Source organism: Puma concolor, chromosome A1 (genome assembly GCF_028749965.1).
Source record: "Puma concolor isolate L17-30 chromosome A1, mPumCon1.1.hap2, whole genome shotgun sequence".
Classification (NCBI taxonomy): Eukaryota; Metazoa; Chordata; class Mammalia; order Carnivora; family Felidae; genus Puma; species Puma concolor.
In genome coordinates, this window is record NC_141667.1 from 162558991 (window position 1) to 162586867 (window position 27877).

The 27877-nt window shown below is 43.1% G+C and overlaps 1 protein-coding gene across 2 annotated transcripts in view; it reads right to left on the reverse strand.

Moving 5' to 3' along the window:
- MYO16 (myosin XVI) overlaps window positions 1-27877 on the reverse strand; it is a 620603-nt gene that overhangs the window by 150733 nt on the left and 441993 nt on the right. For both annotated transcript variants that reach the window (XM_086708430.1, XM_086708429.1), the window contains exons 22-23: window positions 23536-23688; window positions 19901-20101 (exon numbers count right to left, since the gene is read on the reverse strand). In XM_086708430.1, coding sequence (XP_086564556.1) covers window positions 19901-20101; window positions 23536-23688 — 354 coding nt within the window. The remainder of the gene's footprint in view (window positions 1-19900; window positions 20102-23535; window positions 23689-27877) is intronic.

Consider the following 27877-nt stretch of genomic DNA (forward strand, 5'->3'; position numbering starts at 1 on the left):
ATGACGGAGAACACGTGACGTAAAATTGGCATTACTGGAGTGTTAATGCATCGTTCTAAACAATATTTTTTTCTGGGTCCCAAATCTGGAACGAAATACTTCTTCAAGAAGCCCTTGCGTACTTGAGGAGAAAATCAAATGAGACTCCCTCCTGAACCCTGGAGGTGATTAGCAGCACATTATTGGGGGGGACTCAATGTTTCTAGTTTTCAGTGGATGGATCCAAGAAGTATACACACCCAACAAACACATAGGTGAGGGTTTAATTTTTTTTTTTTTAATCTCAACAATAAAATACAACCAGATTCCAAATTTGGTCTCTTAACCATGACAATTTCTTTACATCAGTGACATTTAGTATTGGCTTTCTCAAAGGCAATCTGAAAATCTAAATAAATGATACCCACTCGTGCCCATTTATTACATCCATGTATAACCTGCTACCAACAGCTTAAAATATTTCTGACTTAAGCTTTTAATTTTGAGATACTTGCAGATCCCCACGAGGTTGTTAAGAAATAAAACAGACAGATCCTGTAGACCTCTCACCCAGTTTCCTCCAATGGTGACATCTTGCAGAACTATCACAACCAGGGTAGTGGCATTAATGCAATGACATTAATGCAGGACATTTACCTCAGCGCACAGATCCTGCGTGCTGCCCATTTATGGCACACTTACCTCCCCCAAATCTGTTGAACATATTGGTAGGAGTCTGCTTCTGGGCCCTTTACTCTGTTCCATTGATCTGTGTGTCAATCCCCCCACCACTGTCTTGATTACTGAAGTTTTATAATAAGACACTAAATTAAATGGATGAATTCTTCCCCAATTATTCTTTATAAAAATTGTGTAACCTATTCTAATTTAGTCACCATTCTGTATAAACTTCAGAAAAACACTGCCTCTCTCTATCTCTATGCCTCGACAAATTTTTGCTATGATTTTGATCGGCATTGCATTAAACCTGGGTTGCGATTTGGGGAGAAGGGTTACTATGTTGACTACTATGTAAGTTACGTAGTAACTTACATACTATGTATGTTACTATGTAAGACTACTGCCCATACTGTCTTCTAAGCCGTGAACATGATGCGCCTCCTTCTATGCAGCTCTCTGGGTTCTTTCATCAGTGTTTTGTGGGTTTCAGCAAACATATCGTCTGCATGCTTTGTTAGATTTATACCTCTTCACATTTTTTAATGAGCAATTGTAACTGTTATTGTATTTTTCATTTCAGTGCTCTTTATTAGAATATAAAAGTACAATTGATTATTTTGTGTTTATGTTGTATCCTGTGACCTTGCTGAACTCACTTATCGGTTCTATGAGGCTTTTTTCCTTTTTTAGTAGATTCCTTGGTATTTCATACACAGACAATCACATCATCTATAAAGAGGGACAGAGTTATTTCTTCCTTTCCAATATATCTGCCTTTTCTTTCATTTCTTGCCTTACTGCACTTGCTAGGACTTCCAGCATTGTGTTTAATAACAGTGGTGAGAACGGGCGTCCCTCCCTTCTTTCTGATCTTGTGAGCAAAACACTCAGCTTTTCACCATCAAATACTATGTTAACTGTAGGACATTCGTAGATGCTCTTTATCAAATTGAGGTTGTGTGTCCTCTATCCCTATTTTCTGAGTGTTTTTATCATGAATGAATGCTGAATTGCCAAATGCTTTTTCTGCATCAAATTGATATGATCATGCGACTCTTCTCTTGTTTAGCCTATTAACATGGTGGGTTATTTTGACCGATTTCAAATATCAGACCAGCTTTGCATCTCCAGAAAAAAAAAACAAATTATTCACAGTGGATCATTCTTTTCACACGTTGTTACATTGCAGTTGTTAATCATAATAGTCTTTTTGCATATGTGTTCATGAGGGATACTGGTCTTCAGTTTCCTGTGTCTGTGTGGGTGTGAGTGTGGTTGTGTGTACTGTCTTTGTCTGGGTTTAATACTGGGCACTACTAGCTTCATAAGATGAACTTAGAAGTGCTCTCTCTTCTATTTTCTAGGTAAGACTATGTAGTTACCGTTAATTTTCCTTTAAACGTTTGGTAGAATTCTCCTGTGAAACCACCAGGGATTCGAACTTTCCTTTGGGGAAGATTTAAATTACAAATTCATTTCCTTGATGCTTATGGGGACATTCAGTGATCTCTTGCCTTGGGTCAACTGAGGTGGTGTGTGTTTTTTTGAGAAATTGGTCCATTTCATCTAAGTCGTTTGTGACAGTTGGGTGTCTATCCCTTCTGATCTTTCTGATGTCTGCAGGGTGTGTGGTGACATTTCTGATACATCGCACCTTGTGTCTTTTCTCCTTTTTCTTTGTCATTCTTTCTACAGGCTTGCCATTATTTTGGTTATCTTCAAACAACCAGCTCTTTGTTTCATTGATTTCCTTTAACTTGTTTTGATTTCATCGATCCCTGGTCTTGTTACTGCCTTCTCTTTGCTTGCTTTGGGTTTACTTTGCTCTCACTTCTCCAGGTTCCTGAGGTAGGAGCTTAGATCCCTAAGACTTTCCTCTTCTCTCACATGGGCATTTAGTGATATAAATTTTCCTCCCGGCAACGTTCCTGCCGTGTCTCACACAGTCAGTACGTAGTCCGTATTTTCATTTTCATTCAGTTCGGCACACTTTTTTCCATTACCTGGAGACTTCCTTTTTGATCCATGGATTATACAGAAGGGCACTGTTTGGCTTCCAAGTATTTGGAAATTCTAGTGGCATCTTTCTGGTACTGGTTTTTTAGTTTGGTTCCATAGTGGGAGGTAAGCCCACTCTATATAATTCCATTCTTTCTGAACTTTTTATTTTTTATTTACGACCCTGCGTGTGGTCTTTCTTGATACGTGTTCTGTTGGAACTTAAAAAGCAGGCATATGCTGCTCTCATCATCGTAAATGTTCTGTAGACGAGTAGAGCCTGTTGGCTGACTGTGCTGCTGAGTTCTTCTCTGTCCTTGCGGAGATCCTACGTAGATGTCCGGGCACGTGTCCAGAGCAGGGCGTCAAAGTCTCTAGCTTAAACTTCTGTTTCAGCTGGCTTCCTCTCATGCCACTCAACAGCCTTGTTGCTGCCACGTGGGAGAAGTCAGGCTCCCCATTCAACCACCTCTGACAAAGAAGAGGAGGGCACTCTCGTCACTGCTGGGCCGAGAGGTGCTCTGGTCTGCTGTGCCCCTCGTCCTCCCTCCCTGGCTTCAGGGTGAGCAGGTGGGAGGGGCTGGCATGCCCCTTCACTGCTTCCTAGGTGGGCTCCACCGAGGGGGTTTGGGAGAGGGGAGCTGTGGCCAGGTTAGCTCTGGGTGGTGGCGAAAGCCCCGGCCCCGGACAAGGCCTCCTCTGACATCCCCCTCCAGTAGGGAGGTGGGGGGGATAACACAAATTCAGAAACTTAGCACAATACTAACATCTGACCTATGCCTAGCCACCTCAGAATGGCATGCCCTACAAGGAAACTGTATTTTAACAAATGTAACTAAATGGCTGTTTGTTTTTGCTTTAAAAAAAAATCAAAGAAAACAAGGTGGTCACAATGAAAACTATATAATCGAGACTAAAACAACACACATTTACTTTACTTTTGTCCTAAATGGACGCGAGAATGTGAAGTTAATTTTGAGAACAAATGGAATATAAGAACAGTGATCACTCACATCGGATCCTAATCAATCCTCACCATGTGCAGGAAGACATCCATGTCATCCAACAGTATCTCTGATCAATCCTCACCGTCTACAGGAAGATGTCCACCTCGCCCAACAAGATCACCAGTCGGTATTCACCATCTGCAGGAAGACATCCATCTCACCCGATGAGATCTCCAATCAATCCTCACCATCTACAGGAAGACGTTCACCTCATCCAACAAGATCCCTGATCAATCCTCACCGTCTACAGGAAGACGTCCACGTCATCCAACAATATCTCTGATCAATCCTCACCATCTACAGGAAGACGTCCACCTTACCTGATGAGATTCCCTATCAATCCTCACCATCTTGCAGGAAGATGCGCACTTTGCCCAAGGAGATCCCCGATCAATCTCCACCATCTACAGGAAGATGTCCACCTCGCCCAACAAGATCACCAATCGGTATTCACCATCTGCAGGAAGACATCCATCTCACCCGATGAGATCTCCAATCAATCCTCACCGTCTACAGGAAGACGTTCACCTCATCCAACGAGATCCCCGATCAATCCTCACCATCTACAGGAAGACGTTCACCTCATCCAACGAGATCTCCAATCAATCCTCACCATCTGCAGGAAGACGTGCACTTTGCCCAAGGAGATCCCCGATCAATCTTCACCGTCTACAGGAAGATGTCCCCCTCATCCAGCAAGATCCTCCCACATGTGACACATTTTCTTTGCACCGTCCTCCTTTCGGCCACACTGCTGCCAAATCCCTCCCTTGGCACCCATCCTGCCTTTCCCTTTAGCAAACTCTCCAGCTCCTCCAGCTGCCACCGGCCAGTCTGGTGCTCAGGCCCGACACCTGGCACGCTGCAGGGGAGAAAGCTGCAGTCTTCCAGGACAGCATGCCGGCTGAGTTCCAGCTTCCACAAGTCATGACGCCTGGAGGGTAAGCAGGTCAAGACGCTGGGCCTTCACGACTTCTCGTCTATAGAACATGGACGGTAACGTCAACCTCTCTCCGCGTCCTTCTCCATCTCTGTCTGGCTCTCTCAAGGTGATTTTGAAGACAAGTGAAACAGGTTGTTTGCACTTAGCTTTGCACCATATCTATGGTTTTCTAGTCAACACCCCCCATACCTGCTTCTAACGATCACCTGTACCTTCTTCTCAGACCCGTTCCAGAACTTTTTACCATATAGACCTGAGAAAAACTCATGAGTCCTGGATGTTATCTGCTCAGTGGGCTGTCCATCCCATAGCTGTAATTTCGTCAGCCAGAATCCATGTATCACTTCACAAAGGAATTGCTTCCAAACAAAGCAAGAGTGTGTGGAGCACGTCAGCCACGTACAGCTGGGCATCTGGGCCTCTAGGAGGCAGAGGGGCAACAAGTGCATAGAAGAGAAACCACAGAAACCGGAAGATCTTAGTGGGACAAACACCCCTGGCTCCCAGAATCCAAAAGGAGGCGAGTCTCCAAGCCTGGTTAAATAGACTGAGAAATGTCTATGAGAGGGAGACGACCAAGGAGAGACTCAATCTGTCCTGGAAATCACACATGGCTTTGTGAGATTGTGATGTCCCAAGGACAGATCAAGGTCTGCCCTCTCAGCTGTGTCCCCGAGGCAGAGGGACTGATGGACAGGTGCTGCGGGGGCCGCAGAAAGCAGGTGGGAGGCAGAGGCCTTTCTAGGTCACTCAGGATGGGTGGCTGTCTCTCAGCCGTGCCTTGCCTTTCCTTGCTGGTTTATTATTCGGGGATGAAAAGAGAAAAAACATCAAAGTAGCAAAAGATAGAGGCCAGTCTACCCTTTCAAATACATTTTTTTTTCCTTTTTCCCCTCTGTCTTTACATAACTGGACCTCCGACTTTATTTTTTTTTTTCCTCTTAAGGATTGGGAGATAGGATTCATGCTTTAAGTGGCGGCGTCCCTCATGCATGTAATAGAGACATTTATATGCATACGGCCCAATACAAATCTTTAAGGAAGCTGTCACGTCTTTAAAGATCTCCTTTGGAAGGAGTCCGCTCAATGAAACGACTCCGGAAGACCTAGCATTTTGCTTCTGTTTCAGCAGTCAGCAAGGCTCCTGCAAATGCTTCGGTGTGGGGGGCTGAAGGAGGGGGTGCGGTGGGAGCCAGGGAGCAGGGGCCGTGCGCCACTCTCTGGAAAGTACTTGCTGTAACACTCCGGCACTACACTACACACAATTAAGAGACAAATTACGTTAGCTATATATGTAAAAGAATAAAGCTTTCACCATGGCTACGAATCACGCCTCATCCAGCTACCTCGTTTCCTGGGTCCACAAAGAAGACTTAGGAAACGCCAACCACATGCACTCTCTTCCCGACTGAAGGCTGCCAGGCTCATTGCTTGGTGAAATCGCCAAGGAACCCGAAGCCAAAAGTGGGAGGGGTCCTGAGCACCTACCATGCACTAATACCCCCAGTGTCTCTGCAAACATGCTTCGCAGATTGCCCACAGGAGGACATTCTCTGGGGCTGAATACACACCACATACTTTAGACTCCCTCCCGGGCCTCTTTACTCATCACTTGTGGGAGTGGACCCAAGGAACCTGCATTTCTCACTCGCTCCCAGTTGATTTCTGGTGCACCTTCAAGTAGGAGAATCACGGCTCCGGGGATCGGTGGCCTAGGCTGCTCTGGGAATCTCCATGCGATGCCGGCAACGAGCAAGGGGGCCCAGGGGTGGGGTTTGCAGAGAAGTGTTTCCTGGGCATTTTAGGTATAGAACAGTGACTCCAGTAGATATTGGCATATTTTAAAATTGCCGATCAGTTGAAAATGAGACTTACACTATAATTACATGCAATGCCAACCTTTCCCCTCCCCCCCGCCCCCCACTTAGGATAGTCGGCATTTTGTAAACAGCTGTGAGCTCCAGAGACAGGAGTTTCAATTATTTTTATCTGAGACAGTAGTGAGAGAACTCAGTGCTTTTCAACTGATTGTCGCGGTACCCGACGGAAGCCACAGCCCGTGCTGGTAGTTTGGGGAAATGAGAATAAAAAGAGCGTGCTACAGCAGAAGGGGGGGGACGGACCCAGGGTCCTAAAGAAGACTTCTCACTCTAGTTTCTACCCGCCGACCTAAAACACACTTACGGGACGCACGGATCCTTCGCTGCAGGCACGGCAGCTTCTCTGAAAATCAGTTCCTTCTTTATTCAATTTAATGTTCACTGGGGCCAGTTCACACTGAAGTTTGGTGATTTTACCAGCATAGCCCACGATACAGAAAATTGTTTTAAGGGAATGGGAACGGGCTATGCATGAACAGAGTAAATGGGCACAAGTAGATAGCATCTACCTACACTTTCAGATTGCCTCCGATGCGGCTAAGAGCCAAGGTGACTACATGCAGTCCCCATCAGATCGAGGACACTGTCAGGGTTCAAAGACTACATTTGGAAAAACAAATCAAGGAAAACAGCTAGGGGCAAGTCTTTTTATAATCTTTTATATTTTACAAACACCTTATAAAATGCAACACATGTGCGTTTATAAAATTGGGAAAATGATAAAAATAATGAAGTGAAAATAAAGTAAAAAATCCCTTTTCTCAGAGAAAGCCAATATTAATCTGTCTGTCATCTAGCAAATCGATTATTGTCTATGCACGCTCTTCAAGAAAAAAAAGGACTGGCCACACATTGTGATGTGATTGGGGATGCCCTGTCCTATTTACTTGCACAGTCTGCTGGCCGGGGAACTGCCCTCATCTGCCCAGCGATGGTCAGACCCAGGCCTGTAGCCAGGCTGCAGCAGGAGCCACAGGCTGGAGAAAAGAGGGGAGAACCCTCAGAGAGACTGTTCCACCCCAGCACAGTCATTCCGTTCTCACCCCAGAGCCCTCTCTCCCAGGCCCCAGTTCTCCTGGGGCACGCTGCCCTCAGCGACAGCATCCAGGGTATCTCCTCTTCCCTTCCTTTTCTGGTCTTGGAGGCGGTAGTCGCTTCCCCTGGGACAAGTCTCTGGTCACCTCGATGTCACTTGTCTGTCTCCATGTTGCCTATGGAAACTATTCTCCGTACTCTGCTCCTTCTCCTTGACTATTTGGTGCAGTTTCCCCTCCAGACTGCACCCCGACTGACTCCCCGCCCCCAGCCCCCCTGCTCACTCTGGCTATTCCTGTTTTGGTGCCAATGGCTCAGATGCGCCCACCTGTTCTGAAGCTCAGGAAACGACAGGGATAGATAACCACGTTCATCACTGTGCAAAGCACCTGAAGAAAGAGAACGAAACTCTCGAAGGTGAAAAGAAAAGCAAAGAGAATGATGCAGGGCCTGGCAGGGCTGAGAGAAGGCAGTGGAACAAAGCGCTAAGAACTAGTCATTCCCGAAGGACCGTGTGTGCCAGGGCATCTCATGTGTGCCCTTACGTGAACCCTGTGGAGTGAGCACAGTGGACCTCAGCATCCGGACAGGGACGTGCAGCCTCACGGGTGAGAGGAGGAGGAATGAACACAAGCAGACAGCGCACTGTAGGCTGGACACGTAACTGTGACAACTCCCAGGGCTTTACTGCAGGCGGGATCAGGAGTGAGCAGACAAGCATCTAGGCACCAGGCCACCGTGGAAAATTCTCGGGGGACCTTTCAGGGCCTCGCTCAGAGGTTCGCTACTGAGACTGCTGGTGTGTTCATTTCCCTCCACCGTCACTCTTATCTAGCTAAGACATCGTCCACAGCCTGCACAAAACACACCGCATTAGAATGGGGCAGTTTTCAACAGCAAGCACATTCTCCTTAGGAAGGCAGTGAGCTAAGGACAGACCAAATTGTTAATTAGATTATCATATAAATAAAGTATTTCTTTTTAAAATTCTTAATGTTTATTTATTTTTGAGAGAGAGAGAGACAGACAGAGATAGAACACAAGTGGGGAAAGGGCAGAAAATGAGAGAAACACGGAATCCGAAGCAGGTTCCAGGCTCCGAGCTGTCAGCACAGAGCCCGACGCGGGGCTTGAACTCACGAACCGCGAGATCATGACCTGAGCTGAAGTCGGACGCTCAACTGACCGAGCCACCCAGGCGTCCTGAAACAATGTATTTCTAATATGGAAATCTGCATTCCCACAAAGTTGAAGTGTTAGAAGCTAAAGTTTCTGTAAGGGAGCCACCTTCAGTGACAATTCAGGCATTTCAGGATACCCAGATTAGAGCATGGACAGCTTTTGTGAGTTTCTGGCGGCACTGGTATTCAATTTATGTGTATGTGTGCATTTACTTTGTCTGTCTATCTATCTATGTATCTATCTATCATCATCTATCTAGTGTAACAGATTTATATATCTAGGTCTACCTCTATGGATGTATTGATCTCTGGCTCTCATACCTAGTTTGAGATCTCTTGCTCTCGTACACAGTAGTAATTGCATTAGCACCATGCAAATATGGCCATAAATGCTTTTACAGTTTCTCCCCTTGCCCGCTAAGCTTCAGGGGAGAAGCACAAAAACAGAAACGGGCAGGTGATGGGGGTGAAGGAACAGCCCCTGCTTCGGGGACAGGAGCTCTTGTCTGCTCTCAAACGTGGAGAGCACAGAACATACTATATATATTTTTAAATTTTTTAATATTTATTTATTTTGGGGAGACAGAGTGCAAGCAGGGGAGGGGCAGAGAGAGAGAGAGAGAGAGAGAGATACAGAATGTGAAGCAGGCTCCAGGCTCCGAGCTGTCAGCATGGAGTGCAATGCGGGGCTCAAACCCACAAAGTGCGGGATCATGACCTGAGCCAAAGTCGGACGCTTAACCAACTGAGCCACCCAGGCACCCCAAACATATTATATTTCTGATGATCTACAAAGGACATGTGGTCCATAAGCCCAAGTCATGTGACATCCTGGCCAAGGGGACACGAGCTGGGGCTGGAAATCATGGAGCCCAGGGCAGACAGCCTGTGTGAATGAACACCAGAGAGCAGGGCCAGGTGGGGGCAGGCAGCCCAAGGGCTCAGCAGCACCTAGTGCCCGGGGAGGGTGTCAGAGGTCCCCAGCGGCCGAGCGTCTCAGAGACACGTGAAAGCACGGGGCAGGGCCAGCCCCGAACCCTGAAAGGTGTGGTGACGGTAGGAGACCACGCAGCACAAGGAAGGAGACAAGACAGGACTCCCGTGGCGGCCACTGCACAAACCGTCCTCTGTGGCCAAGGCTGGAGGGGCCTAACCTTTCTAATTACAATAACTAAAAAGGACTACCAGTTCTGTGTTATTGAACCTGGTCTGTGGGTGCCAGTGAAAGCCAATGAAGGGCGTCCTGTTACTGGACAGAGACCAGAAATCTCCCTGGAGCTGCCTGGGTTTTTATCTGCTTCCAAGGAAAAGACCGTTTCTGCTGAACGTATTTTCAAATGTGGCCTGAGCCAGACATCAAATGGAATCTGATCACATCCCGAGTTGCGTGTGCTCAACTACGAGGTACAGGAAGAGCAAGAGTGGTAGAATGATCGGGAAGATCTGGTTTTTTAAAGGAAAAGCAGACTTTCTTCTTCCAGCAGGGAGACATCAGCTCGGTGGTGAAAAGGCTTACAACACCGGTTTAGGAAAAGCTGATGAGGACGAGCAGCCGTCACTGCCACGAGGCTGTCGGTTATTAACACGCGGAAGAAGAGGAACCACATTTAGCTCTGAAGAGTGCCACCAGAGGAACAGAGAGAGAACGAAATAGCAGCCATGAACCCACTTTTAAGGAAAACTTCTCATTCAGTGCTTTACTGGTAAACTAGAGCGTCTTCCGTCAGTCGGTGGCAGGGGACGGGGGCAGTGGGTATGTACGTGGCCGTGAATCAGGGTACTGGAGCAAGAAGGGATTTGGATCCACATTTGGATTCTAGAGTGAGCAGCGGAGACAGGGGCGGGGGGCTCTGTATTTGGCAATTAAATTGGCTTCTGATTTTACCATGAGTTGACAAGTGAGGGAAATATGGAAAATCAGTTTTACTGTGTTATGTTTTTGAAGTGGGTTGAGAGGGAGGGGGGTGTGGGAGGTGGCCAGGGAATCTAGTGCAGTCGCTTCTGGATCGGCTCAACTGAAGACGCCAGCCAAGGAGAGGTCCTAACTCGCACATATGCAGGCGTGAAGCCCGCAGACAAACAGACGGGAGTTTCGGGAGTCACCTCATGCACGACACTGAATCATGAGGGTGTATAAAGTCCTAGAAGGAGACAGAAAATACTCTCCTGGGAAACACTGGTATTTGCGGAATGCAAGCAAATCCACTTCTCAAATTTACAATCCCTTTCTCTACCATGTTATTTACATGATGCAAAATATAATTTCCAGAGAAGACGTGGTTGGGATTACCAAGTGACAAAAATGCGCAACTTTGGAATATACTCTTGAATCCAGTATGTCACATCAGAATGGACGTAAAGATTGGGTTTTAGGAAAAGAAAGTAAAGATCATCTTCAGGCAGATACAAATGGGTCTGATAATTTCTCATGTGTGGTTTCAGCTTTCTATCTGAGGTTTGCTGAAAAGAGTCTCGATTTCACGTGTAGCGGTAAATTGATGTCTCTATGGCCATCAATATTTATAGGCAGAGGCTTCTGTTTTTTACTTTTCCATTAAGTGATTCTCTCTAACAGTAATGCTTGCTTACATTCTGATTGACTTTAAGTCATAAATACTAATAAAGAAAGTTAGGAGCACATAGTATAATTGTTAAGGGTCCTTATCTGGAATCTGAATATAGACATTGCCTTGAAATTTCTGTACCTGAAACTTACAAATAAGCCTCAATGGTTTCTTTCAAGGAAAAAAAAAAAAACCAATCAACTAATGATTAGACATCAATAGTCTAGGAAACCTAAAGTTACTTATTTATAACTTTCTGTCAGTCCAGGAAGATAGCAAAACCTATTAAATCTTTGAAGAAACAGTAAGATTCCCTAAATGAGATCCTGCATTTTCTCTTCCAGACAAAACCCTGGATCAGGAAACGTTTATCATGTCTCCTACAAAAATTTATGCCGAAGGCAAAACTGATACGAGCAACAGAGCACCAGGAGTCTTGTGGAGTTAATTTTTATTTTGCCACAAGGCTGCCCCAGAGGTGAACAAACACAGATGTAAATTACGTTCATCCTGTGTCGGTCAAGATATCTTTGTCAAATATCCTTCAATAGCACCAGTTTGGCTTGGACCAGACAGATTTCATTGTTATGTCTGGGGATTCTGCCTGGAGAAAAGAAAGGGAGATGAATGGATGGCTCCCTATTGATTAGTTCACCTCCTTTTTCTTTTGATTTAAAGATTCACTTTCCGAGCCTTCTGGGGCACATTGTGTCTCCCACAAATCTCTGAGGTGAAGGCCAGCTGACAAGCTACAGAAGGTGTTCCTGGTACAGGTGGAATGGGAAAATCGAACAGGCTAAGATTTCCTCTGCATACATGTTACGTAAATATGTCTAAGGGCAAGGAGGCTGGCTGTCATCACTCCAGCACCTGGAGTCTCCTGCAGTGTCCCTGAGACAAAGATCTTGACTTCCCAGAGATCTGAGTAACAGCATCCATTTACCTGATACATTTCAATTTTAGTTTATTCAATGACAGGGGTAGCTCTTCTTCAAGGAGAAGGAAAAAAAAGAAAACACTCAGATGCTTTATAGACTGGCCACAAATCAGTAACATCATCATTCCCTCACATCACTTCTATCAGCAATGTTTTAGTAATATGGTTCTCATAAAGCTTCTCATAAAGGCCTGTAGAAATCAGTGACACGAACACTAATGATCAAGGTCTACGTGTCTGGGATTACAATTTTACCTGCAGGGATGCAGTTTAGGGGATGGAAAAAGAATCCGGATGAAAATAATCAAAATCTACCCACAGAAAGACACATCTGCCAGCACATTATATAAGGGGGTAATACATTTTCAATCTGTCATAAAATTACATCATATAATATGCAGCATACAAGTTGCAGAGAATGCTTTAATTTCCTTAAGGCAGATAATATGGAAAGGATCTTCTAACATCTGCAGTAAAACTTCACATGCCTCTTTGCTCCATTAAAATATTAGTCATAAAGCTAAATGATAAAGAACATAATTTTTTACAAAAATTCTGAGATCAAGGTAGAGCTACTTATGAAAATAACCTGTATATTTGGTGAAAAACAGGATGTCGCATTAATGTAAGTGAAAACATTATCTAGGGGCTCAGTTGGTTAAGCATCCAACTTCAGCTCAGGTCACGATCTCACGGTTCGTGAGTTCAAGGCCCATGTCGGGCTCTGTGCTGACAGCTCAGAGCCTGGAGCCTGCTTCCAATTCTGTGTCTCCCTCTCTCTCTGCCCCTCCCCCGCCCATGCTCTATCTCTCTGTCAAAAGTAAATAAACATTAAAAAAAAACTAAAAAATAAAATAAACATTAAATTAAAAAACATTATCTAAAAGTTTTCTCTTCTACTACAATTTTCACAGATAGAGAAATAGCTTTATTTCTGCACTTACTTGCCACTAAAGTTTTTCAAGCACGATAGGAAGAGCAAGAAAATACCATAATAGAATTTTGGTTACATTTTTCCCTATCATCTGCTGAAGTGATACTAATTACACCATAATAAATAAAAATAAATAATCTAACATGACTTGCAAAACATTGCTTTATGCACCGAGTACATTACTAAGATATAAAAATTAACAAATGTACTTTTTAACCACTGAAAGACATTTTATCATTCACTTTATTTGAGCCAGTCAGTTGGGCTCCTAATAGTCTCATCTGAAAATATACCCAGTTGATGAGAAGATCCAGGAAATATTTTCTCTTCATTATCTGTTATTGAGGAGTTCAAAATTCTGCTAAATACAGTGGCACTCTTTCACGGGGAGACCTTCAGCTATTGGTGGGGAAATATGACTCATGTTTGATGCAACATCTCAAAGTAATCACACGTGCATTGATTTCTTGCCCAACATGTGACCTTCAGAACAGGTTTATGAGATTAACAGTGATATTCTCTTTAATTACAAACTTTGTGAATGTGGCAGCTGAGGGTTGGCGTCTGTCCTCCTCAAAGTCCTGGCCACGGAGTCCCCATGTACCTTGGGTATCTTCTCTACCACACCACATGGATTCTATGACTACAGACAACGAACACTTTAAGAAATTCATACACACCATGGTGGAGATGGGGAAACACGTGGTCCTGGAAATGGGAAGTGAAACACAGTGTTGTGACCCCCACCCCATGGTGGGTTGAGCCGTGCACCCTCAAGACCTGTGTCCACCCAGAACCCCACAATGTGACCTTGATTGGAAATAAGGTCTTTCAAAGGTGTGATTACATCATAAGATGGGGTGGGCCCTAAATCTAACACCTGGCATCTTTAAAGAAGAGGAGAGGAAGCCACGTGAAGACAGAGGCAGAGATTGGGAGTTGTGTCTACAAGCCAAGCCCCGTTGACTGCTGGCAACCACCAGAAGCCAGGAGAGAAGCCTGGAACATATTTCTCTTGGACCCTGCCAAAGGAGCCAACCCTGCTGACCCTTGATTTTGGATTCTGGCCTCTGGAACAGTGGGGATCAATTTCTGCTGCGTCAGGCCACCCGGCGTGTAGGACTTTGCTAAGGAAACCCCAGGAGACTCATGCAAAGCTGTTCAACCCTTGATGAACCTCTGAACTTCACCAAGGCTTACTTACCTCGAAAACTGACACAGCAATGTTTATACACGAGGTTGTGGTGATAATGTCTCAGGAGCACGTTATCATCAGAAAATGCTACGCAAGCATCAGACATCACTATTGATTAGGGAAGGGAGAGATCAATGACATCTGGATTAGGCTAAGAACTTGCTCCTAAGACGGATAAGGTTTGGAAAGATAGGAAAGGGGCATCTCAGGTGAAGAAAACCGCACGAGCAAAAAGAGAGGTGGAGAAAGGTAGGGCTCACTTTCAAATGAATCAAATGTGGTAAAGAAATTCCACCTTTTCTAGCTTCTGATGGCCCTGAAGTTCCCGGCCCTGTGCTGGCAACTCTCCATTCCCTGCCTCCACATCTACATGGCCTCCTTTTCTCTCTCAAGTCTCTCTGCCTCGTAAGCATACTTGTCCTTGGACTTAGAGTTCCCCCAGATAATCCAGGTTAATTTCTTCACCTCAAGATCCTGTATTTCATTACATAAGCAAAGATCTTTTTTTCCAAATAAGATTCCATTCACAGATCCTAGGGATGAGCACATGGCCATATCTTTTGGGGGCTGCTGTTCAGCCCACTACAATATTTAAGGAAGAGAAGGAGGCTGAAACGCAGACACATCATCTCAGGCAAGAACAGTATCACCAACTTGATTTGTATAAACCAGGCCACTCACATAATAGGACACTTATCTGGGATCCAAAGACAATCACTTTGTCATACAATAAATTATCACAATAAACAACTTTCAGACAGAGGCCTTATGAGCAGACAACAAAGGTCAGATAGGCAGGTATCATACATTTTATAACTATTACTTTGACCTGTATTTTCATTAATTTAATTTTTATTACTTCAGATTGCTTTAGTATCTCCTAATCTATTCACTTTTCTTACATTAAAATTTAGGACCTTCAAAATACTATTTCCCATTAGAGTTAGTTCAGAATCACCTTAATGGAAATTCAAATTTCCTGAGAGCCAATGTCTTCTTCCAAATCATAATTCTTCTTTCTTTCAAGATTCTTAATTTTAAAAGCCAATAAAATTAGACACACTTCTGGATTTAATGCTTATCCATCATTTAAATCACCAGTGGAAATTCAAGAGCAATTCCTAAAACAGCTAATCCATATATGATTTAAAATTTGCTAAAACAAATAACAACAAAAAACCCCTCTGCCTTCTTTAATTCAGATTCATGCTCCTTAATGAGACCCTGTTAATATTTCATGCGCAACCTCTTCCCATTTACTTTAAAATATTTCTGTAATGGAGATTGGAAAATACACCAGGCTCCTATGAGTAATGAAAAATTCAAATGTGTTTAGGAAAGATCTTCAGCTATAATTCAAATAGCGTTTCTTAAACATTTCTAAAAGGACCTATGAGCCTCTGCTCCAGACAAGATTCAGAAGCATGGCAGCATCTTGTACTTAAAAGTAGAACAGTCAGATGGGTGAGTCCACCCTGGGGGGCTAGATGTCAATGTCATTACCAGCCTTAATGATCATCCTTCTCGTGAGGGGCAAGTTTCCACTAACAAAACCAGGTAAACCAGTCATGGAAGGGCAGGTGGTGATGGGAGAGATGCTCTAGCCCACCCATCTGGCCAGAGAGGAGGCCACAAAGAAATTCAAGACCCCAGAACCATTGAGCTCTTCCTTGGGGTCAGCTTGATCACCAAAGGGCTATTTAGGAATGCTCATACTACTGTCCAAAACAGACCTTGCATACGGTCTCTAAACCAATGAGCTCTTTGCGACGTCTCTTGATTTATAAAATGTGGAATATGCTGCTTTTCTTGAAAATGCAATAGCTCAAAATTAAGTATATGTAGCTACATCTGATGATTAGAATGGCATATGGCTTGACATATTGCCACAAATTACATATAATCTATACTGCAACATGTGAACAAGTCCTTAGGGAGTCCTTGGGCTAAGACTCATTAGGAGATCTCAGTGAAATGAGAGATTTTTATAAAACCACAAAATTGACTCCAATTGTGGAAAATCCTGCTTAAAACATAAAGGCACTTTTACAGAAAAATTCATGATTCCACGGGGTTTGGCCCTGTGGCAGCTAATCGATTGATTTGCTCTGCTTTGCTTTATTGCTATCAGAGCTCAATGAAATAACTGTACTTACTCAAACTATTCATTGTTTGTTCCCCCAATTTTTTTTTTTTTTAATTTTTTTTTTTTCAACGTTTATTTATTTTTGGGACAGAGAGAGACAGAGCATGAACGGGGGAGGGGCAGAGAGAGAGGGAGACACAGAATCTGAAACAGGCTCCAGGCTCTGAGCCATCAGCCCAGAGCCTGACGCGGGGCTCGAACTCACGGACCGCGAGATCGTGACCTGGCTGAAGTCGGACGCTTAACCGACTGCGCCACCCAGGCGCCCCATGTTCCCCCAATTTTTAAAACACACTTGAAACAAATTCTATTAAGAGCTTGTAGAATAATATTTAGAGGCAAACATAAAATAATTAACAAAATATTATTCCAAAGCTTGGTCTTGTTCAGTCTAATGCAGTTGGTGTTTATCAAACAATCTAATACATCTCCAAGATTCTATACATACAGACTTAGGAGGCTGGTCAGGTATAGACTGACTTAAGATAGGTTCCATGACACTTGGAAGAAAACAGGAAAATAATTTTCCAAAATCACTAGTTATATCTTATTGTAGCATTTCATTTAAAGCTTATGAATTCAATAAATGCTAGATATGAAGAAAATATATATTAGAGAATTCAAATACGGGACTAGAAGACTGCTACTGTTCTAAAAAAAAAAAAAAAAAAAAAATTAGGGCCTGCCTGGGTGGCTCAGTCGGTTGAGTATCCGACGTTTGATTTCAGCCCAGGTCATGATCCCAGTGTTGTGGGATCAAGCCCTGAGTCAAGCTCCACACAGAGCAAGGATCCTGCTTGGGATTCTCTCTCTCCACCTGCCCCTTCCCTGCTTGTGCCTGTGTGCATGCATACACGCACTCTTTCTCTCTCCAAAAAAATAAAATAAAATAAATTTTAAAGGCTAACTCTCTCAAATATAAAAGATAGTGAATAAGTTAATAACACTCTGGGAATGTGTGTGTATGTGTGTGTGTGTGTGTGTGTGTGTGTAAAATCTCGGTTCATCACACCTTGCCATGCTGCTACAACGTCCCCCCAGGGTGCTCCTGGCCCACCTGGCCTGTTCAGGTCTATTTCTTGCTGACCCCATTCCCCCTCCTTTTCTCTCGGTCTTCAGGATTCTCTTTCCTACTACGTTTCTTCTTTTCCGTACTCTTCTTGAGTGAAATTTTCAAGATACACATTTCCAAAACTATGCCTAGGTTTCTAAAAACAGCCAACCCCTTTTATTTTATTTGTTGCATCCTATTGACATTGCTATTAAAAACCTCAAATTCGAAACATCTGCCCTGAATAGCTTTCCTTCCAGGCTGCCCCTCGATTCCCCAGGGTTTCCTCTCGTGGTCGGCACTAGAACTGTCCGTGCATCAGTGGGGGGAGAGACCTCTGTCACTTCAAGCGATGGCGCCTCTCCTGCTTTGGACATCTTGTCAGTCAGCATCCCGCTGTCCCCTAGAGAACACCACCTGTGTGTGCCTCTGCTATCATCCGAATGCGGTCTTTGCTTGAGCGTTTCCATAGCCCCCTTCCTTTCCCCCAAAATCTGTCGCGTATCGTGTCCTCTGTTGTCCTTTCTTCATCCCCCACACTGTCTGAAAGTATCTGGGGACTTAACACTGCCAAGAGGACAGAGTCCTGAGAAGTACATGCATGTTTTTTCATGATTTGGCTAAAAGCGGCCAATCTCTACAGACTTAACTGCACTTCTTATACCATTTCCCAAATGCAGCGTGTGTGGACATGGCAGAATGGCCCCCGGCACTCTCGGGAATAGCTTCCTTCTTGTACTGCACACATTGGAAGGCGGGAAAATTCCCAGACTTCTTTGCAGCTAGTGTCTGATTGCTCGTTAGCCTCCCCCGGCCTGGCACAGCACGGTTCCAACAGACTCAGAAAGTAGACGTGCTGGGGCTCATGCTTCCTCTCTGTTGTGCCCGATGAGCATATCACGGAGCGTGGAGATCTCCAGGCCCGGTCCCTGGGTCACCGGATTCTTCCACGTTCAAGTGCCAGAGGACGGGCACTTGACTGGTGTCGGCGGTAGCAGGACACTGAGAGTCAGTTCCCATAGCAGCAGGTTCTCAGTTTGGCTGGAAGCTTCCTGATCGAAGACGAGGTCACGGCCATGCTGGAAGGCCTGTCCTGTGCCGGGGTTTTGAGTCATTCCTCAAGGTCCCACTGAGAGTCTCATGACAACTGTTTTCATACACCACATGATTTTCCACTTGAGTGCTACAGTGGGTTCTGCCTCTCTGCCACCGAATCCTGGGGGGATGCACCTGTCATCCTCCTTCGAAAGTCTGTGTCTCCACTGCACTCCTCCTTCCTGTTATCCTTACTGAACTGTAACTCATCCCCGAAGGCCTGGGTCACATTTTCCCTCCTCCGGGAAATATTTCTGCACTTTCTTTGGGAGCCAAATGATTACTTCCTCCTCCAGGGTAATGCAGAACGTTGTTACTGTTACCAGGGTTGTTATAAGCAAATTCTATCATAATTATTTGTTACTTTGCATTCTCCTTATTTATGGAGAGTAAGATGTTTGGGGGCAAGGAATATGGTTTATTCGTCTTTGGTTCTCTAATACTCTGGGTTTGGCACATAGTAGCATCTCAGTGAAAACACTGGCTGAAATGATCCGAAATACACTGTGGTTACTGAAATAGTAACCACAGATGGGGGCTGGATCAGAGGTAAGGGGAAGTAGATTTAAGTTTCAAAAGGTGGCTACAATGTGACCTTGTGAAGAAGACAAGGAGGATAGTTCAAGCTTGTGCAGAAGGAGTGTGAGCCGGGAGGCACATGGAGGAAACAGTGAGTGGATTGGAGAAAGTCAACTGAACAGAGGTTTTGCACAGGGGGGTTGTGACGGATAAGCCATGGCTCAAATGACTGGCATCAGCTCAGAGAAGCCTGGGATATTAGCCCAGCCTAAGGGGGGAGGTTTTTCTAGACAGGTAGGAGGAGGTCCTTGAAGGTGTTTAAGAGAGAAGAGCGTGAGGGCATCTTTCTTTACTCAGGGTGATGCGTGCTTTAAGAAAAATAATACAATGCTAAAACCTGTATTGAAGATAAGTCAACTCAGAAAACCAATATTTGTTTGGATAATGAAAGGATCCCACAGTTCAGAGCAGACCTCTCTGTATTGAATCCAAGGCCCTTGTGCTCACATTATGTTACAATCTGGGGAACATTACGGAAGGATCTGACTGCCTGCTTTATCACCCACATTCTGAAGACGCAACGTCCTCATCAGGTTAAAATAAAATAGCTTAGAAGAGTAAAACCGTGTGGGTTGTTCACCCAACTTTCATTCCTTGAAATAATAAACTCTAAAATATCTAAAACTTTAAAGCTTGTCCTCAAGACGTTTGGTCCATCACCGCATGTGATAACATCGTGCCTCCACTCGACTTACCCTTCCCGCATAGTGCGTGACTCTGAACGCTGCACCCTGATCTTTGAGCGCAACGTTACCGTTCCCATCCTTCATGGGGGAATAGACTGCATTTGTGTTTGAAGATTCTAGGAGACTTTGTAGCTTCTTGGGAAGATTTGGTTCCATCGACCACATCATTTGACTTTCTTCATCCAATAAAGAGAGAAATCCAGATGGCTTCTGGAAATCAAGAAGAGATAGTTATGTTTTGTCTTTTACTCAATTTTATGATTTTGTTATTGTTCATGTACGCTCGTTTGGATTTTCATTACGTTCATATAAACTTTTAATACACACTTGTGTTTGCTCACTATTGTAACCCTGACGCCTAACAAAACTTTTGATGTAATGTAGACCCTAAACAGTATTGATTGATTAATAATTGATTGATACTGAATAAATAAATTAAAAAGTGTGTTATAATGTCCTTAAAACACTGAAGTTATTAAAAAGTATTTCTCATCTCAATAAGAAACATAAAATTACTAACTAAAGGAGAGGTATTTTTTCTTGACCTATACCCCATATCCACCACTTTATATTTATGGTGGGGTCAGGTAACTTATCCAGAAACAGAACCTACAATCATGTTGAGTCATAAAAATTGTAGAAAACTCCTATTCAGCAGGAACTAGAAGTGACTATAATATCAAGACCTAGAAAAAGTAAATATGGAAGCTGTACCTCGTAAAATTCAAATTAGAAGTCTGATAGCTCCTAGCTGTCAAACAAGGAAGCTAAAGTCATGCCCAAGCAACCACTTAAAATTAATCGCACGTGAAGGAAAAGGCTGCTTGAAAGAACTTCTTAAGCCCTAACAGTTTGTTCCCTGCACAACAGAACACCGTTGTGCCCACATGGTTTACACATCAGGTGAAGAACTTTTACCCTGGGCCGTGCTGTTTATCTTTTCTTTCCTAGGAGAGTTTTCTGTTCACGTGTCAAATCGACCTTTAAAAACAAGGCAATTTATGTTGTTTATTTACCTTATTCTGTCATATATTTTAATTCTTCACATCAACTCAGTGTGCTCTTGGAAACGTGAATACCATAAAAATAATTCTTCCCAGGAAGTGAAGGGATCAATACTGACCCCTCTAGCGATTCAGTTTGCGTTTTTACCTGAGGTCACCAAACCGTAGCATCACAGGCCTTTCGTGATGCTATTGATTTGGCCAACAGAAAGCCATTTCTTTGTAGCTGGAATAGTTTAGTTGTCCTAAGCCTCTTGGAGTTGCCTGTTCATGGTAAAGGAAATGTAAAAACTATATATAGATATCTGAGGGCTGCAAAAGTTGAGATCCTTCCAAGGCCACCTAGAGAAGAAAGTTTGGAAGTGGCAGCCATAAGGAGGCTTGGTGGGGGCTCACACACCAGGGGGAACCTTCGGGAACCCTTTGGCAACTAAAGCACCATCTCTGGAACAAGCAGATAGATAGCTTCCCTGGGAAAGGAGGAGAGGAAGAACTGACTGAGAAAGAGGCCTGGGAAGGAACTAGGAAGGCGAACTCCCTGGGTCACTAACACCTTGAGAGACTTTTGTTACCAACAGAAAAATGTATTTGATGAGGAGATTTGGAGAAGGAAGTCCACTGTGTGGTACATGACAAGATTCTCAGAGAGCCAGTGGCCCCAGCAAGAGCCCCGAGATGACAAAAATACACAGGTACACAAAGTGGATGGATAGACACCCTAAAAGAAAAGTCAACGTGGAGTTGGCAGAGGACTGGTCCTGCCCGGGATGTACTAAGAAGATCAGAGATTCTCCATTTCAATTTATTTGCTGAAGAGTAAGATGTTGATATGTAAGATCAGAAGCTGCTTCTTTACCTATGCTTCTGAGCATCACGCCATGATTCCCCTCCACGTGCTGTTACACATCCCTCCTTGTTCCCCACCCCCAACCCCCGCCACGGGTGTTTCAGCAACTCAGAGTCAAGGCCCCAAGGGAAGTGATCAATTCCCAAAGAGCCAGACCACTCTATTTCAAAAGCAAGATGATATTTTCCAAGGATAAGATGATTGGATACCAAGACAATTTGTATTGTCGCCAGAAATTTTAAACTGTGTATGTGTTATGTTTCCTGAACGTTTAATATAAAACCATGAAAGAATGTTGGTAAACAAACTTGCAGACTTGGAAACTTGCTTGAGTGTCTAAAGAAGAAAATAGAACATGGAGAAAAAGTCCTAAAAACGACCCTCAATTCCTTCAGCAGTGAGGGTTCAGGAGAGACTGAACTGTTCTCCTGAAGGATATGCCATTTTGCCTCATCAACAGAAGGTGTCGAGCACGGACAGTGTGGTAAAATGCACCTGACTTGTGGAGAGTTGGGTAAGAATCTGGATCTACCCCCACGCTTCCTGGATACAAGACAAATACATGTTTGTTGAAGTATGAATATGGTCTGTGCAAATATTTCAGATATTTGTGAGCAGTAGAGGATTATGGGAACTAAGAAGGAAACAATAAGCTTCCTTGATATTATTGTAGGGTTTGCTTGTCTGCCACACAGACCTGCGTGTTTGGGTGCCACACAGACACCCAAGTTTCACCCTATACTTGCTATGTCTTTTCATTTTTATGGGCATCAAAGAGAAGTAGCAGTCAGAAATGTCCCTTCTCATTTCCCCCTCATACTGATGAGGGTTCTCCTATTATAATCACTCCAAGGTGAAATCTCAAGGATGGTCGTCAAAGAGACAGAATTAACGTCATTCTGCTGACCACTGGTTAGCAGTCAAGGATACAGAAGCGAGAAGGAGGGTGGCGGGTACCTGCAGCTTCCCATACATGGTTCACTACATGTTACTGTCACTTTGAGGACATTCTTTAACCTTACATACAGAAGTTATGTACTTTATGTGTCATGATGAGGGAGGGCTTTCTGGAAGAAGAGGGCTTCTTCTATAATTAAAAAAAAATGTTGACAGGTTGGTAATAGAAACGAGAATATTTTACATATCAGGCAGATGTATAAATTTGTAAGTCTCCGTTTATACAAATAAAGAGTAGAAAATCACATTCTGTGCTCTCCGATAGCTGAATGGTGTCAGTTTTCAACAAAGTTTGAGTGTCTTAGAGATATTATTTATAGATGTATATAATATCTTCTTATATTAGTAGTAGGTAGGATATGGTAGATTTTTGTTAGGCAAAGATCCACACCTGCGTAGATCCTGAGGTTATGTGGATATATATTTTTTCTTCCAATGTTTTTCCATATTTTAATTTAGAATCTTTGAAGATAAGCTGAAAAGATTCTATTGAATTTGTTTCATGATCTCGTTAGTCTTAGTATTGTTTTATAAAATACTAATTTTGCACATTGGGCATTTGTAACTGTGCCACAGGAGAGTTTTGGTGACATAACCAAGGCTGAATATCTTCATAACAATACAATCTGGTATTTCCAGTCCTTTCAATGAATTGAGAATCCTTCAAATGCCTCTTCAGAAAAAGCTAACTTGTGCTCCTCATTTGACTGAAAAATCATAAATACAATGAAGCCTCATATACAAAGAGATCTCAAAAATAAGGCCCACTGAAAGAAAATTCTTTGTCTCTAGCATATTTGAATCCTGTAAAGTATCTAATTATATTATGTGAATACCTGGAAAAAAAAATCCAAAACTCCAGTCTGGTTACCAGGAGAATAAGCTGTTTCCATGGCAACTCCCTCTTGTACACATTCTGTTTGCTCCTGTAGAAAAAGCACTTCATTGATATAGTGGTGCATCTTCTCATTGGTCATGTTGACACAAAGCTATTGTGGGGAAGAAGAAAACAATTCACAAGATAAGTATGGCCATGCAGATCCACTCCTTCTGTGACCATTTCATATCGGTGGCATATTGACTCACGAACGTTCCACACCAGTCTATTGCAATAAAGCATTAGGGTACGGCTTGAGAAGCCAAAGCAGAAAGTTTCACTTCATATTGTTGACTTCATACGGTCTGATCATTCCATTTTGAATACATTAAAAACCACAAGAAGTGTAATGTACAACACTAACTAACAAGTTGGGGGGCTATATTTGAGTATTTAAAAAAAAATCCAATTGCCTCTAGTCAACAACTGAGGATAAAAGTTGGATTTACCATGAAAGCCCAGAGAGGGGAACAACATCTCTTGCCTCCTCACTTCTGTTCCGTACCCACGATGGGCAAGAGAACGTGAGTCTCCTTCAGAAAGAAGAACTTCTCTACGCATTGTTGCCGAAACTATTTTCTTTATCAGAAAGTTTTTTATACTCCTCCAACTGTCAATTCTTCTGTCCACCGAGAAACAAATATGTTACTTCTTAATCTGAAAAATTATCTTAAGTACTAAAAAGACACAAAATACCCCAAATCTTACAAAAATGAAAGCCTACTTCCTCTCTAGGCTATCCTGTCATTTCTCTGCTTTCTTTTATAACAAGAAAACCTCCAAAGAGTTGTCTTTCCTTATTATCTCAAATTCTTCTCCAGCACCCCCTCCCCACTGTTGAAGCTACTCCGATAAACTTTTGCCCCCAGCGTTCCACCAGAATACTACCAGAACCACGTGAGCATTCCAAAATCCAATGTTCAATTCTTGGTGTTCATTTTCCTTGACCTCCCAGTGATATCTCACAGGGATTCCTCTGCCTCTGCTCTCTTCCAGGACACTACAGGCTCGTGGACTCCTGCCCCCTGGGCCACTGCTTCTCTACCTCCTTTTCTACCTCTACCTGGAGTGGCCCAGGGCTCAGTCTTCTCTGTCTACACCCACGTCCTTCATGAGCTCATTTAGTCTCGCAGACCATGGGCATGCGAGCAATTATATTACATCAGATAAAATCCAGAAATCACTAGAACTATTTAGAATTGAGTAAGTCACTGAAAATAATGACAGATGAACAATTCATATAAATCAAAGTAACTGGGGAAAAAAAGCTTTTAAAAGAAAATCAGGGGTGCCTGGGTGGCTCAGTCAGTTGAGCATCCAACTTTGGTTCAGGTCATGGTCTTGTGATTCATGAGTTTGAGTCCCACATCAGGCTCTGTGCTGACGGCTCACAGCCTGGAGCCTGCTTCAGATTGTGTCTCCCTCTCTCTCTCTCTCTGCCCTCCCCTGCTCTCTCTCTCTCTCTCTTTCTCAAAAATAAGTAAACATTAAAAATTTTTTAAAGGTAAAAAATAAAAGAAAATCAGATCTCATCTTCAAAGGAAATAATATCTAGGATTATATTTAATATGAATGTGCTATAGTTATATAGTGAAAATGTCAAAGATTTTGTAGGCCATAGAGACTGAAATAGTCACTGGAGAAAAGAAAGACCACCCTACGTCCCTCTTTCCACATATCCACATTCTTCTGCAAGTCTGGTATCATCATGACACCTGCTAAGTGGGAACTCCTCCTAAACATTCCTGTCCCTCTACTGGGAGCTCATGGCTTCTCTCCTAGACATATAAGAACAACCCTTATGTTTCAGCTTCCTTCCTATCAGCAGGCCAAGCCTCCTCTGCAAATGACCAACACCAAGAATTCTTTAATTCTCCATATGGGTGTCTACACATGCAGATAAAGGTGTGGGTATTCATGAATTAAGAATAACCTGAGAATAGGGGTGCCTGGGTGGCTCAGTTGGTTGAGCATCCAACTCTTGATTTCAGCTCAGGTCATGATCACATGGCCATGGGATCGAGTCCCGAGTTGAGTTCCATACTGAGAATGGAGCCTGCTTAAGATTATCTCTCTCCCTCTCTCTCTACCCCTCCTTGACTCATGCTCTATTGCTTCCTCTCTCTCCTTTTCTCTCTCTCTCTCTCTCTCTCTCCCAAACAAAAAGAAGAAGAAGAACAACAACAACAACATGAACATAGAAAAGAAAAAGCCGTTTTCTCACAAATCCAGCTATTGGGGAGGCTGGGAGTTTAAGGGATTCTATGGACATGGAATCTCAGAGGAAGAGGTTTCAGGGAAGAAACAAACCAATCAGTACAGGGCATTGGTCAGAACACACAGTTTGTCCTGAGACCAATGGTTTGCAGCCGGGTTCCATTCCTTACTTCTTACCAAGACCAGAATTTCGCGAGTAGACACAGCTCAAATGTCTTTAGGGACAGTGACATGGTGATAGGACTGAAGGCATGGGGCTAGGCTGACCCAAGTGTGTTTGGAGAGCTGAAAATGGGGAGGCTCAGACCTAATCCAGTCCAATTACTTCAATGATGAATGTACATCGATGTTTTGTTAGAAATGCACCAGGTGGAGAATAATTGACACAGAATTATACCAAATAAAATGTTTAACTAATAATAATTACATTAACAATAAGATCTAAATGCCATGCATTGACACTCGGAGAATAACAAAAGCAATTCCTATTAACTCTGGGCCAGAAAACGATGGTCCTGGACTACTGCCCTCATTTTCCAGTCGCTGTTCTTGCAGCTCTGACTTCACAGTAAAAACAAAAAATCGTTTTTGTAAACTTGGCCATCAAATGAGTGTCTTTAGACTGAAAAAGCTTTCCCATTGCATTCTACTACAAAACAAGATGTAGGTTAAAAGGAAAATAACCGTGCTGCATCGCTGCTGTGTTGAAATTACTTCGAAACCTAAAGAACTCAGACCATTTGTTTAAACTTAGACTTCAACTTTGCATCATCTTCTTCCTCCCGCTACCCCTGCCATGGTCTCTGGGATTTGTTGAGTTTTCTCCCTTCTATCTGATTTGGCCAGTAGTTGCTAGGACTTCTTCTCTCTGTGCCTTGACAACTAGAGTCCCTGAGATACACGCGAGGTTGGAAGTTCTTTGTAAAGTACAAGTATCTTAGATAAAGCCTCACTGTCACCCATCAATTCTCTGAATGTATATAAAAAAAATTACAACCACAGTCACTTGGGGTGACAACATACCACATAAGACATGTCACGTTACATGTTTGGACACAGACCTATCAGGTTAGCACATTATCGTTGGCAAAGGGAGAGATGGAACTCATTATTCAAAGGCCGAATGAAAAATATTTCCTTCCTTGGTGCTGACACAGCCTAGCACACCCTTCTGCTTGCTGTCCTCCATCAAAACTGCCACCAGCCGACCAAGATCTGTGCCTTTCTTACCCTCCAGTATATGAATCTCCAGAAGTGATTCTGGAAACACAAACCCTTCTCTAACATTGCATAGCATCTGTCCACAGTAGGGGCCCCACTAGGAAAGTCATACATTTATTTGTCTCTCTCATTTTACCATAAAAAAGAAATAGAAATCTCTGAAAATTGTTGTTAGAGAAGAAAAATGAAGAAAGAAAAAATCGTTCTAAAAACGATTTCACTTTGTTTAAAAAAATAAGATTTTGAGATGTTCCCCAATCTAATAATGTGTTATGCTCCTGTAATACTGAAGTAATTTTGTTACTAAAGACGAATAAATGCTATAAAAGGTTATTAAAATTTGAAATAGTTGAAGTGAACAGAAAATAAATGACTCCATTATGGAATGAGAGCGTTGGAAAATATTCTCTTTAATTATATGATATACACAATTGTAATGTTTCAAACATTTTGATATTAAAACAGACATTAAATCATTTAAGAAAACACAAATAGGTTCTGTATCTCAGCAGTCTGATCTTATGCCAAAGAAGTGGTTTAAAAGTGGGGAGTGTGCCTCAATGCAATATATTTTAGGAAACAGATTGCTCAGGAAACAAATATTGAGGCCATAAAAAATAAGATGATGTCTGTTACCATGTAAAATGGTAAAAAGAAGTCTGATAGAGGATATCAAAGTATAACATCAGTGGCTGATTCTCTCTTGTGCAAGAAATACCCAAATTATACGACGTTTACCTTTCCCCTCATTTCAAGACCCTCTAATTGAAAATACTTGGATGTGGATGTCTCAAACACACGGAAGAGAATTCTCTTATCATTTTGTGATCATGATGGACGGCAGGTCTGTGGTTGCAAAAATT